General features: G+C 48.6%; 1 protein-coding gene across 1 annotated transcript in view; it reads left to right on the forward strand.

The window, feature by feature from the left end:
* LOC144097786 (cathepsin L-like peptidase) overlaps positions 1–13,356 on the forward strand; it is a 39,615-nt gene extending 26,259 nt beyond the window's left edge. Inside the window, exons 3-4 of the mRNA XM_077630418.1 lie at positions 1,677–1,839; positions 13,226–13,356. Coding sequence (XP_077486544.1) covers positions 1,677–1,839; positions 13,226–13,356 — 294 coding nt within the window. The remainder of the gene's footprint in view (positions 1–1,676; positions 1,840–13,225) is intronic.
* The last annotated feature ends 723 nt before the right edge of the window (positions 13,357–14,079 follow it).

Genomic DNA, 14,079 nt, shown 5'->3' on the forward strand with positions numbered 1-14,079 from the left:
GAATAACGCTGGGATGAAACTTTATTTTGAAATATATTTCACTTACTATCAGACTATTTAGGCAAACGCAGCTCCGCATGCTGTTTTGTGGCGTCCTGTTAAACGTCTTCATTCTTTCAAAATTTTTCTGTTCAGCGAACCCACTTTTTTTTCTCCCCTTATATTCCTGAAACATATGCTTTAGCTCGCTGTTCTGTATATTAACCTGCCTGTTTTTAGCTTAACTTGTAAATAAAACCACCGTTCGGCGCACTGAACTGCAATTTGCTTTAATTATTGAAGAAGCCAACGCCTCCCTATCATAAATATATGTAAAAGCGTAAGCCTGTGTAACATCACTCCGCCAGTCTTGTTAAAAATCTGTTGCGATAGTAGACCCTCGGGTACGATCCTGCAATGTTTTCAGGTACCCTCTTTGGGATATGGCTAGTTATGAAAAAATAATTTAGCAAAAAGAAAAAAATGCTGAGAACACATTTTCTCACACACCGGGACACAAGGCTAGTTGAAAATTTGTAATTGCTTAACCAGAACTTAGAAATTTCAGATGTGGAGCTTATGTCTCGGAAGGCTTTAGAATTTTGCATTCCCACCTGCCTAACCCTACTCGTTTGCGCAGTCTTGCGGGGTCGTCGGGCCTTTACTTTCAGTATTTGCCGAGTGACATACAGCGGCTATGAAGCTGAGGCAGATATAACTAGAGCCTAATGATGTCTGCTAAGTTTTGCCAAAATTTGAGAGAAAGGGCAGCTTCATTTCCTACATTGACATTGCATGAACGCTTCGACCTGTACGAAGATGCACTTCTTTTTCCTGTGCTGTTAGTGAAGGGCTTGATTTTGAAATAATCAAATGTGTGTGTGGTTTTCATGCTCGAAGCACATAGAAGAATGCTCAGCATCAAGGCAGACAACGTGTATATGTTTGTGCACCATTCGTTACACACTTTGAAACATACCTTTTGAATTATCTGTAAGGAAATAACCTTTGGCAGTTAAAATCTTCAGTGTGTCAAAATGCAACAAAATGTCATTAGCGTGCTCAGAATAATGTAACCACGAAGGTGCGCATAAGCTGAATACTAGTGGGGTGGGGGGGGGTAAGAAGCTGAATTCTTGTTTTTTAAAAACACTATTATAACCATTCTACAGCTGCAAGTAGCTACTATCTGATATGCAGACCCTCGTGGTCTGTGGTGCCATAGTACGAGATGCAGTGGCACCCAAATTTTGGTGTGTGCGTTGATGGCCGAACGTAATACCATTCAAGACCTGTTTCCAAAAACATCTGAATAATCATTTTTTTTTGTGTGTTATTTCTATCTTCAGTATTGGAAAAAGAAATTCACTTGCCATTTATTACGCCAAATGTTGGCGCAGTTTTTGTGGGTATATGGCAAACATACGATTGCGAGATGCTGAGTATCTGAAATCGAGGTGTCAATGAAGACAGGCACACAGGCAGATGCCAAAAAATTCACGCGTAGCCACTGTCTGCAAAACACTGCCAGTTAGGCAGCATAAAGTAGACGTACCAATATTATTGAAAAAAAAATTACTCTTCCAAGCGGTGGCTGTAAGATATTTTCATGCACTTGTCTTTCATTGATGCACTGAAATGAGAACCAAAAAAGAAAGAACTGATCTCGTCCTTGTTTTCTTCCCACTTCCATGCAGAATGGAACATGCAGGTTCAAGAAGGAAAACATTGGTGCCACAATGAAAGACTACTATCGTGTCAAACCAACGGAAGAGGACCTTGAGGTTGCTGTGGCAAATGTGGGGCCAATAGCTGTCGGCATTAATGCAGAGAGTGTTGATTTCATGTTTTACAAACAAGGTACGTGCTAAAGCAGCCAACGTGGTTATTCTAGGATTTTATTCCCGCATACGCGATTTTTTTTTTTTTGCAGCGAGAGATCTTATAATTGCGTTTAACGACACTCGACGGTGGGACTGAGAGCTCAGCTATGCGCTTGGCTTCAGCACTTCAGTCGGCCATAACGCTTGCGTTGAGAGCCATGGCTGGGGATTCGAGCGTGCAGCTGGTAGTTTTGTCTTTACTTTGCTTATAAAAAACATCTGCATATCTAGAACTTCGAACAAGATTGCACTTACCGAAATAGAACTTGTTCCAACGCAGTTCTCGTTCAAATACCTTCGACTTTGTGATGACAGCATTAAGGCTCCCGTTCTAAAAAAAGAAACGGTGTTGTGAGCATCGGTGTCGCTGTTATGAGAAAAAAAATTCACAGATGAGGTGGACCATCAGTTGACGCGACCTTACAGCGTCTTCAGGACCTGGCCACCCGGCTATGCCCAAATGAGAGCACTGTTGAAGATGGCAGTTAATGTACCGATTGGCCGCGAGAGGTTCCTCAGGAAGAGCAACCTGGTTAACAAAAGCTTCACCGGTGGCAGCACCTGCCATCGCAGGACCCTTTCGTACCGCGTAAGCCATCTACCGAAGCGCCAGAAGTCCAGAAGGGCTTCAAAGCATCTTTGAGTGTGCAGTCAATAATTGCAATTTCCGCATATGCAGGGCGTTCAAAGTTCGAGTTTCAGGATATTTGAAAAAACTATAGACAGCACGATGTCAAGGTTGTTTTTCTAGATAGAATATGCCTTCGGGCAGGTGCACACCGTCAAGATAATTTTTATGGTAATATAAGTAATTACCTCATGATGAAGACCACCTTTTATGGCGCCACGGTAGCTTTGGCCAAAGAGCGCCATTGCACAATGTAGTTTTTCCTTTCACAAAGTGGGGTCAAAGACTCAATTTGCAAGCATTTCACCCTAAAGAAGCCGAGCATCAGGCAGGGGAAAACTTGTGCCCTTTGTATCACTGGTGGGTACCCGGCAACACTGAGGATCGAACCCCGCACCTCCCGCATGCGAGGCGGATGCTCAAACCACGAGGCCACCGCTGCGGTGGGGTGGCCTACTCCACCTTGGGGGATTCTCCTAAACATTAAACCAACACTGTTTCCACTTCAAGTTAGTGATAAATTTGCTCTCCACCTGCCATAAGCTTGCCGTCGCGGTTAGCTCAGGTGGTAGAGCGACTGCTTCGGGGAAGCGGTGGTCCCGGGCTCAAACCCCGGACTAGGAAGAATTTTTCTTTAACTACGAAGTTTCTGAGAGAGCTGTATAGCTTTCCTTTGTAGCCGTATGGCTGCGCTTGGGTGGATGGCAATTTGTAATTACTCTCTTAGCGCCAGAGTTGTCTCTCTCACAAGCGTAGGCGACGGACAAGAGTCCACACCTAGATTTGGCCACAGGGTTCGTAGTCAATCGCTCGATGGAGATGGTTTTGACGGCTCGCATCCGGTCTCTGCAGTTTTCCGATGTGCACGTGGGCCAGCTGGTAGCCTTTTTTATCACATTGAACGACATTTTGGGTGTCTGGGGCGAGGTGGTTATCATTTGGGTTCGGGAGCATGGCATTAGACGTTCTCCGGACTCCACGTCTGTATAAAAGGTGAAGCTGCTTGAAACGCCTATTTCCTGCAAGGCGGTGTTATAGGCGAATGTGTGTTCGGTAGTGTAAAAAGCACGCTGTTGTCGCGAACAAAATCATGTGTTATGAGCCTCAGTACAGCAGAACACGCAGACTGGTCAGTGTCGTCGGTAATGACGGCTTTGGGAGCAGCAGCAGCAGCAGCAGAAGGGACAGCGGCCGATAAAAATTCACCGAGCGCAATGAACTCCACTTCAGCACGAGCACAACCGATGAATGCGTTATGGCGGGACAGATAATCACAACCCAGGACGATGCCATGGGAGCAGGTTGGCAACATGACGAATTCAAAGGCGTACAGGACGGCCTGAATAACAACTCGGGACGTGCACGTCGCTATCAGCGCAATAGGCAGCGCACTTGCCATGCGCTGCAGGGATACTGACACTGCGGTTGTCACTTTTTGCAAGACGCTGCAAAAGGTTGCGTTCAAGGCAGGAACTGAAACCCCGGTATCGACGAGCGCCAGAACAGAAAACCATCTGAAAAATTTCGATCAGGTTGTCAGGACAGAATTGAGGCCTTGGACATTTTGTTTGCTCGCGAATTATGAAAAAGGACCCACGGGACTGTGTTAATGCGTTACCATATTCCCGAGCTCCGAACCCTAATTTAAAGGCACGAAACGTACTTGCTTAAGGTGCCCAAACGAGCGGTCACGACTCGGTTCGACGGGCTGCAAAATGTTAAAATAATAAAACAAGGAGCCTAGCTTGAAATGCGCGACTGCACTGATTTCCCTTCCTGCTTTCGTTGTGTCCTCACGATGTGATAATAACAGCCCCATCGCAATTGGCTGTCAGTGGTTTGCGATACCACAGGTTTCCAACGCTGGTCAAATATAAACTTTTTAGTTTCGTAACTTCACACCACCCGCTTTCCATGTTCAGAAAGAATGTGCTGACGGGCTTTCAAAACGATGCTGACAGAGGCGCCAGCCGCTCATTTCGAGGTGGTGAGCGCGCAAAAATCATTCACTCAGAACGCGCTTGACACCGCTACAATACGGGAGCGAATGAGCTCAATCAAGTAGTTTTTCTCATATTTCGGAGGTTTCATTTAAATGCTAGAAAAAAAAAAGGCGTAGCAGATACGTTCGTACAAAAAAATGAATTGCCTTGCTTTAACCCTATCTACAACTTAAACAAACGCAGGTCACCCTAAAGAGAATATTAAAAATTTTGCATAATTTATCCTAGTCAGTTAACTGAATAAGCGGAATTAAAAATCGTCTGAGGAGCTCCACACGACGCGAAACAAAATGTATTTGCACTCACCCAGCTAAGGTGAACCACTTCTTTTTAAGTTCAAGTTACGTGAAACACACACACACACACACACACACACACACACACACACACACACACACACACACACACACACACACACACACACACACACACACACACGCGTGCACACTGTGCGTGCACACGCACACGCACACGCACACACGCACACGCACACACGCACACGCACACGCGCACACGCGCACGCGCACACGCACACACGCACACGCGCGCACACGCACACACGCACACACGCACACACACACGCACACACTCACACGCACACACGCACTCACGCGCGCGCACGCACACGCACGCACACACGCACGCACGCACACACACACACACACACACACACACACACACACACACACACACACACACACACACACACACACACACACACACACACACACACACACACACACACACACACACACACACACACACACACACACACACACACACACACACACACACACACACACACAGAGAGATTGTGAACAAATGGCTGCGCCATAGCTGAGCTAAGCCCGGCTTGGAAGCTGAAGCTTTAGCGTCACCTGGTCAAGCCTCGGTATATCGGTGGTTAGCGACCCGCCAGGCGAAGCTCCCTCTCTTCAGCGGTTTCGGTTGCCGGTTTAGCACGTTTACGCTCCCAGTCGATTGCTAAATCCTTCGCACGGTTGGCAATGTCGACCGCATGACAGACTTGGCCCGAGGTCTGCCAGTGCTTACTCTCGAGGACGTCGCCTCCGGCTGACTTGCTTCGTTCATAGCGAGACCCTGGATAGCCAGCGAGTAAATAAAAAAAAAACCACCACCGTCTGGAAGACGTTGAAGTAACGAGCGTTAGCTGTTGGGTTTACTAGATGAAGAAAGCGATTAAGAACGCGCCGCTCGTCTCGAGAAACGGAATGTAGTACCCTTTGAAACAGTGTGGATTGCGAACATACTCGACTACGCGTGCACGCACGCCAGCTAGATTAACGATCGCTGTCTAGCGCCATCTATCAGAGAAATTACGATGCACGCCTCCACATTGTCGAGTTGCACCCCCTCAACATACGTCTAAAACGGAATTTGCTTCGTTTGAGAGGTCAATGTTGTCTTAGAATTCGGCTTGCGGTGCGAAATGCTAACGCTTCAATTAGTTATTGCATGTATATAATGTTTACCTATTATTTATTTATAGTTTTATTTCTAGTCCACAACCCATAGTGTTTTATTTGTCTACGAAATTCGGTATACAACTGTCCCAGGATGGGTACGCGTTGTTGTCGAAGTAAATTGTCACGTAGCGGGGATGGTAGCGGAGATCTGGGATCAGCCTTCGTCTTTATACCGCGCGTCTTTACTATCCGGTCTTTCTATCCCATCTTTGAACTCTCCTACTATCTGCACGTAGTAGCAATTGTGGCTCGGCTTGAGCCAGTGGGCAGGCCTGTGCACTTTCATTTTCTTTCTTCCTGGCAACAACAGACAGACACAGACGGCAGTCGAAGGAGCGATAGAAACTGACGGAAGGTCTTCATAAAGAAAACTGTTTATTGGGCTGACCACCCACAATGGACTGAACCAATCCGCGGCAGTGAACCGAATGACCGACGCTGTCGGCCGTGCTCAATTTAATGCTGATAGCGAACTGTCGCGATAAAGCGTGCAAGGTTTCTGGAACATTCCGGAACAACGTAGAATCCGCTCTGCCTGGCTGCAATTAATCGAGATAAACCTAGTCGCGTCTTTCGTTGCAAACAAGCCGATACAGCGGTGTGGCGGCAGATTTGAAGAAGAAACAAACAGTGCAAATTTTCGAGGAATTACTCCCCTCTTAAAGAAGCATGGACCCGATGCATTAAAACAAATAATGGGACTAGTAAGAAATAAAACGGATCTTGCCAAAATAGATTATGGAAATGCAGCGTCCTTTAGCGCGCATAATACGGCTTCTTACGGACTATATGGACAACTTCTGGTCGTACGCGGCGTTGCTGGGATGCAGTCATTATGCCAGGGATGACTTCATAATCCAGTTCACTTAGCCGACGAAGAACCTTTTACGTGCCGAAATCGCGGCGCAAAAACTTTTCACTCAATCCACTGCGGCGAATGGGCGTCCAAACCCAGACTTGATCTCCAGGCTTGTATTCCGCATTGCGTCTTCGTAGGTTGTAGCGTCTGGCGTCGGACCGCTGCTGATCTATGATCCGTAATCGGGCAAGCCTTCTAGCGTTTTCTGCGCGTTGAAGGTAGGAGGCAAAGTCTACGTTCTCTTCTTCTGTAAAGCTGGGCAGCATGGCGCCTAGCGTGGTCGTGGCCTCCCTGCCATGGACGAGCCTAAAAGGCGCCATCTGGGTGGTCTCCTGCACTGCTGTGTTGTAGGTGAAGACAACGCAAGGCAGGATGACATCCCAGGTCTTGTGTTCGGCATCGACATTCATGGCGAACATATCGGCGATGGTTTTGTTCAGGCGCTCGGTAAGTCCGTTGGTCAGCGGATGGTATGCAGTTGTGCTCCGGTGGCTGCTTTGGCTGTAACGCAGGACGGATTGCATTAGTTCCGCCGGGAATGCTGTTCCTCTGTTTGTTATGAGCACATCGGGGGCACCGTGTCGAAAAAGAATGCACTCCACGAAAAATTTTGCGACTTCTCCTGCTGTACCGTTCAGTAGGGCTTTCGCCTCGGCGTAGCGGGTCAGGTAGTCGGTCGCTATGATGATCCGCTTATTCCCAGACGTTGACGTTGTAAAAGGGCCAAGCAAGTCGATGCGATCTGCTGAAAACGTCTTGACGGGGGCTCAGTCGGGTTCAGAAGTCCTGCTGGTCGGGTAGGGGGGCGGGGGGTGTTTCGTCGCTGACAATCTCGGCAGGTTTTCGCATAATGTGCGACATCGGCAGAGAGTCGGGGCTAGTAATACTTGTCTTGAATGCGGCGGAGGGTGCGAGTAAATCCGAAATGTCCAGCTGTCGGCTCGTTGTGTGAAGTGTGTAGAACTTCTTCGCGGAGACAAGCAGGTACAACAAGGAGGTAGGCTGTTTTTCTGGCTGCAAAGTTCTTCTTCACAAGGACCTCATTCTGCACACAGAAGGAAGACAGTCCTCGACTGAATGAAGCGGGGGGTGAAGAAACCTTGCCTTCCAGGTACACGATGAGGCGTTTTAGGCCGGGGTCCGAGCGTTGCTGCTGAGCAAAAGAGCTGGAGCTGATGGGTCCCAGGAAGACGTCCTCATCGTCGTCCGGCGGCGGGGTATCTACAGGGGCTCGTGAGAGGCAATCGGCGTCATAGTGCTTGCGTCGGCACTTGTAAATGACGGTGACGTCAAACTCCTGGAGACGCATACACCATCGAGCGAGTCGGCCAGAGGGGTCCTTCAAATTGGCAACCCAGCACAGCGCGTGGTGATCGCTGACAACTTTGAACTGTCGTCCGTACGGTAGGGGCGCGATTTTGACGTAGACGAGATGATGCAAAGCACTCCTTCTGTGCAAGACACTCCTTCTGTTCACGATAGTGAACAAGGGAGCCGTAGTGCTCCCGAAACATCTTTTCATCTTTTGACTTTGGCCAGTGACGAGCAATCGGCATCACCATGATTCCTGACCAGACGGTATGCCCGTCAATCCCTCGACTACATCACTTTGCGCTATCAGTTTGGACAACAGGCCATCACCGGAATTCGTCGTTTTGTAAGCATCTCCGGCAGCCTCGCTGCATTTAAGATAGTGAGCAAGGGAGCCGTCGTGTTCCCAAAACGTCTTTTCATCTTTCGACTTTGGCCAGTGACCAGCAATCTGCATCACCATGATTCTTGTCCAGACGGTATGCCGTCACACCCTCGACTGCACTCCTTCTCAGTTGTCGAATAGTTAGCCTCGGCCTCGGAAAGAGAACGGCTGGGGTATGCGATGACTTTCTCCAGCCCGTCGCTTATTTGAACAAGGACGGCGCCTAGGCCCACGCTGATTGCGTCGGTATGAACTTCAGTACCGGCGTTTTATCAAAATGCGCGATGATCGGTGAGGACTGTAAACCACGCTGAAGTTCCTTGAAGGCTTCTTCTTGCGGCGCTCCCCATTTAAACGGCACGTCTGCTTTCGTCAGTTGGGTTAGGGGCTCGGCGATGCGCGAAAAGTTTTTCACAAATGGTCGGTAATATGCGCACAGTCCGAGAAATCTGCGCACTGCGTTCTAATCGTCCGGCGGTGGAAACTGTTAAATAGCAGCTGTTATCTCCGGGTGAGGGGGTATTCCATCCTTGCTAACGATGTGGCCTAGAAACAGCAGCTCTTCATAGGCAAAGAGGCACTTCCCTGCTTTCAAGATTAGGCCAGACGACTTGAAGTCGTGTAGTATTGTTCGAAATCTTATGAGGTGCTCTTCATAGTTCGTGTCGACGATAACGACGTCATCTAAATATACCAGACAAATTCGCCACTTCATGCCTGCCAGCACTGTAGCCATTACTCACTGAAACGTCGCTGATGTGGGACAGAGAGCAAATGGCATCACCTTGAACTAAAACAGCCCACACGGAGTGATGAATGCTGTCTTCTCGCGATCCCTTTCGTCGACCTCAATTTGCCAGTACCCGCTCTTGAGGTCCATCGATGAGAAATATTTGGCGTTGCAGAGGCGGTCCAGTGTGTCGTCGATGCGGGGGAGGGGGTAGACGTCCTTCTTTGTTATGTTGTTCAAGCGGCGGTAATCAACGCAGAATCGAAGTGCGCCGTCTTTCTCACTAGAACAAGCGGTGCCGCCCATGGACGGCTTTGTCGCGTATGTGAGTCGTGGGTGGGGCGTGTGGTCGAAGCTTTTCTCGGTGGCGCCGTCGTTTTGAAGGCAGTTTGCGTCGTGGCCGGGGTTGTCATTTTGTACGGCGTCGGTTCAGCGAGAATAGGTTCTTCATGCGGCGTCGCGGGTGCAGCGTCTTCATGGGGCGTGATCGGTGGAGGATCTTCGGCGTTTCGCTCGTGAGCAACCTCACCTGCAGAGGTTGCTGCCTTTAGTTTCCCCTACGGGGGCTGGGAGACCTTCGTCGTACCGCGGCTGCGTAGCTGCGGAGTGGCGACGCAAAGCGCGAGGTTGACGGCGATGGAGAGCGCGAAAAGCGGTTCGGCGTGTACTCCTCTGGACGCAGGTACTCGTCGATTTCCTGCGGACGTTGTCCGAAGCGTGGTCGTGGGGCGTTAACAGCAAATCCACGAAGACTGCTACGTTGGTATGGGCAGTGACGAAGAATATGGCCGGCCTCACCGCAATGGAAGCATAATGGCCGGTGGTCGGAAGTCCTCCAGGGGTCGCATTTCCTGGGCCTTGAGAGTCGATCGTAGGCTGGGCGGGCGGGGGCAGAGAGGTGGCGTTCGGGAACAAGTTGTTCATATCGGACAGGATGCAGGGGCTGCCGTTCGGGCAGAGGAGTCCTTACTGCAGCGGCGTAGGACATGGCCTGGGGTTCTGTTGCCGTCGGGCTGCCAAGTGGCCTGTCTCACTTATTCCCCACCACATCCGCCAGAGTCGCTGCTTGTGGCTGTGGGGAGGATGGCAGTAATGGGCGTTGCTCCTCTCGGACGATTTCGCGGACAACTTCCCGCAAGCTGTCGCTGGTGGTGGCCGTTGTGTCCGAACAGTTTGTACAGGCAGAGGACGGGCGATTGTACTGCAGAGCTCGGGCGTCGGGAGTCTTCTCAATCTTGCAGGCTTCTTGCATGACTTCCTCGTCTGTTTTTGGCGGCTAGCGGACGAGGCTGTCAAAGAGTTATTTTACACCGCGAATTCCAAACTGAACTTTCCTTTCGTCGGTCATCTCGGGGTCGGCGCGGCGAAATAGGCGCGTCATCTCCTCGACGTAACCACGGACGGGCTCATTCGGAAGCTGGATCCTGTATTGGAGGAGTCGTACGGCTCTTTCCTCACGACACTGGTGAATACATTGAATAGTTCTCTCTTGAATAGATCCCATGTCGTAGGGGACGACTCGTGGTTTTCGTACCACGTGCGTGCGGAGCCATCCAATGAGAAAAATACGAGTCTAATTTTTGCCGCATCATCCCACTTGTTGAATAACGTCACGCGCTCAAATTGGTCCAACCATTCTTCGGGGTCTTTGCCTAGGCATCCATTGAAAGTTAGCGGCACCCGCAGCTGCGAGGTTGTGGTGCTCGTAGCAACGTATTTTCGCGGTCTGGTGCGGTCCGGCAGGTACCGAACTCTGGCTCCCCCCCCCCCCCCCCTTGAAGACTTCGGCTGATTCGCTGAGCTGGTGGCTTGCCCTCAGGTGCGAAGCGCTGAGGGCTGGCGTCACGACATGAAGGGGGCTTCCGGAACATGGAAGGCTTCCCGCACCACCACCAGATGTCACGTAGTGGTGACGGCAGTCGAAGGATAGATGAAAACGAACAAAACGTCTTTTAAAAGGAAACTTGATTGGGCTGACTTGCGCCCACAATGAACTAAATTACTCGGCGGTGGCGAAGCGACAAGCGTACTCGGCGGTCGTCGAACAGAATGCCCGCCTCTCAGAGCCGCCGCGGTGGCCGAGTTGTTACGGCGCTCGGCTGCCGGCCCGAAAGACGCGGGTTCGATCGCGGCCGCGGCGGTCGAATTTCGATGGAGGCGAAATTATCGAGGCCCGTGTACTGTGCGATGTCAGTGCACGTTAAAGAACCCCAGGTGGTCGAAATTTCCGGAGCCCTTCACTACGGCGTCTCTCATAGCCTGAGTCGCTTTGGGACGTTAAACCCCCATAAACCAAACCAAACCAGAATGCCCGCCTCTGTCGGCCGTGCTCAATTTAAAGCTGATAGCGAACTTTCTAGATAACGAGTGCACAGTTAATATAACATTCCGGAACAACGTAGAATCAGCTCTGCCTGTCTGCGATCAATCGAGATAAATCTAGTCGCGTCTTGCTTTGCAAACAAAGCGGTAAAGTGGTGTGGCGGCAGATTTGAAGAACGAACAAACACTGCAAATATTCGCGGTAAAATATAGCTTAAGGAACGTATAAATGCATAGCGGTCCCGTAACGGTAGTTTTCCTGCCGACTTTAGGATGCTTTTTGGTGAAGGGGGGGGGGGGGAAGAGAATAGAGGGCACAACCAATTTGAATGGCCTCCACCTGGCATTCGAGAAAACCGAAACTATGCCACCGTTTCGTCCCCTGACGTCATACTGACATAGTCCCACCTCTATCCATCATATTAGACAAAGTCGTCATCTTTGGAACGCGGCAGGTGGTTGTTTCTACAATACTGGTTAGATGGCGCTACAAGTCTTAATGCAAGATGCGCTGTTTTCTAGTTGCAGCCACAGATGGCGCTTTGATCTATCTCAGGGTGGTAGGAGACCTCACGAAATCCCGAAACGTGACGAGTAGTTGCTCCGATAGAGGGCGCTGTGATCAAAGGTGGTATCAGAACCCACGAAATCTCGAAACGTGATGAGTAACAGCTAACGCTCTTAATAGACAGCGCAATACAGACAAGATAGGCACCGAGTATGCAGATATTAAATAATCAATGACAAAGCAGGAACAAAAGCTAACCAAGACAATCGCTCTTAAAGAGACAGCTTTCACTAAATCTACAGCGAAGCGCGGGGCAACGTATTGCCCATAGAGGTCGTTTTAGTTATTCAGTATATTTGTGATACGGACGAAGGCCTCACCGGAGATTCTCCAACATGCTTCGATCGCGCTGTGCGTATCCAATTGCTCCGTGTTTTCTCAGTTAACTGCAGCATATTCGCGTGTCCTTTGTGCTATCGCAGAGAACCAGGCCATGTCTGCATTGTGGCTGTCTGGTGTGCATAAACTCTCTTGCGTACATCGCTAGATTGAAGTGGCTGACATTCAGGTTCTTCAAGACATGTGGTTGAGAGGTACTCGAAATGAAACCCTTTTGGTTGCAGAGCGTGGTTAACGTAATCATTCACGACAAATAACGAGGGAAATGGGGCAGGCTGAAATGCATTCGTGATGGTTTCTCGGGTTTGCTTTTTTATATGCCTGTGTTCTAACAATAAAGGTTTGTTTCGGAAAAATAGTGGGTCCTTTCCCGTACTTCTTACTGTTGTTCTTTTCCTTGGTGGTAATTTCGTAGTGGAAAAAAATGCGTAGGAAGGAATGGGTCAGAATTAGAACAGATATATCGTGTAAATATCTACCCTGCTATTAAATATTGTTGCTGATTTTGCCTTCCTTATCAGTTTAATTTTGTTCATGAATAGGTTGCTTAATGGAGTTAAGCAGAAAGACGTGCGGAAATGTTTACCGCAGGTTTAAATATCTGGGAAGACCTGAAAGTCAGAGATGCTCTCTTGAGATTATTTTCTTCACCATGAGATGTTGGTTGGAAAGTTAAGGGCGTGCTTGTTTGCTGCAGAGATATTTGCTGTTATCATTGCATTCCCATGCAGGCATCATCGACAGTCCGCGTTGCCCAAAGGAGCTTACACATGCCGTTCTTCTTGTGGGATACGGCGTTCAGGACGGAAAAAAATACTGGATAATCAAAAACAGGTCAAGTATGAATATTGTATTCCTGTGATGTTTCTTTTAGCAAAATGGCTATTAAAGTTACATTCCTACTAAATTATTAATTAAAGCATCTCTCTTCAGAGTATAGTTAAAAGGGGGAAAGGAGTTATCGATATTCACAAATCAACTTCTTCAAAGTAAGCCAGAACGGTTCCAGTTTTTTGGTTTTCCAACCGCAACAGATACATGTTATTTCGTGATGTATTATGCTCCTTTTATATTTTGGAATGATTATCCTTGCATGCATTCCCCGAAAGAGGAACCATATGCGAACCGAAGTCATGTTTATACATTCAGTCTTCACTTAAAAGACAAATACTGCGATCTTTGCTCATGTTGCCAAAGCAGCAGTCACAATCCAATCGAAATAACATGCGGTAATCTGGCGCACTTCACTATCATCAGTCCAAAATACTGATTACGTCACTGCGTGATTTTAGCTGCAAAGGCAGAAATTTCGAGAATAATTGCCAATTGCGCGCAGAAATGTGAGGTGCCGTATTAATACTTTCTTATAAAATACAGGAAACAACCCTATGCAATCTCCATGGGCAAGGAATGTAGCCATAAAAATATTTTTTTTGTCAGGCAATGTTTGCAAAGTTTCATAAATGTAAAAGCACTACAGGGCTCAAATGTTTAGCTACAGAAGATTGCCGAAATATTTCATGGATACAAAAGAGGCATAATATCAAGGGCCAGAAGTAGTAGCAGATATATACAAAGAACTAAA

Source organism: Amblyomma americanum, chromosome 7, assembly GCF_052857255.1.
Source record: "Amblyomma americanum isolate KBUSLIRL-KWMA chromosome 7, ASM5285725v1, whole genome shotgun sequence".
NCBI lineage: Eukaryota > Metazoa > Arthropoda > Arachnida > Ixodida > Ixodidae > Amblyomma > Amblyomma americanum.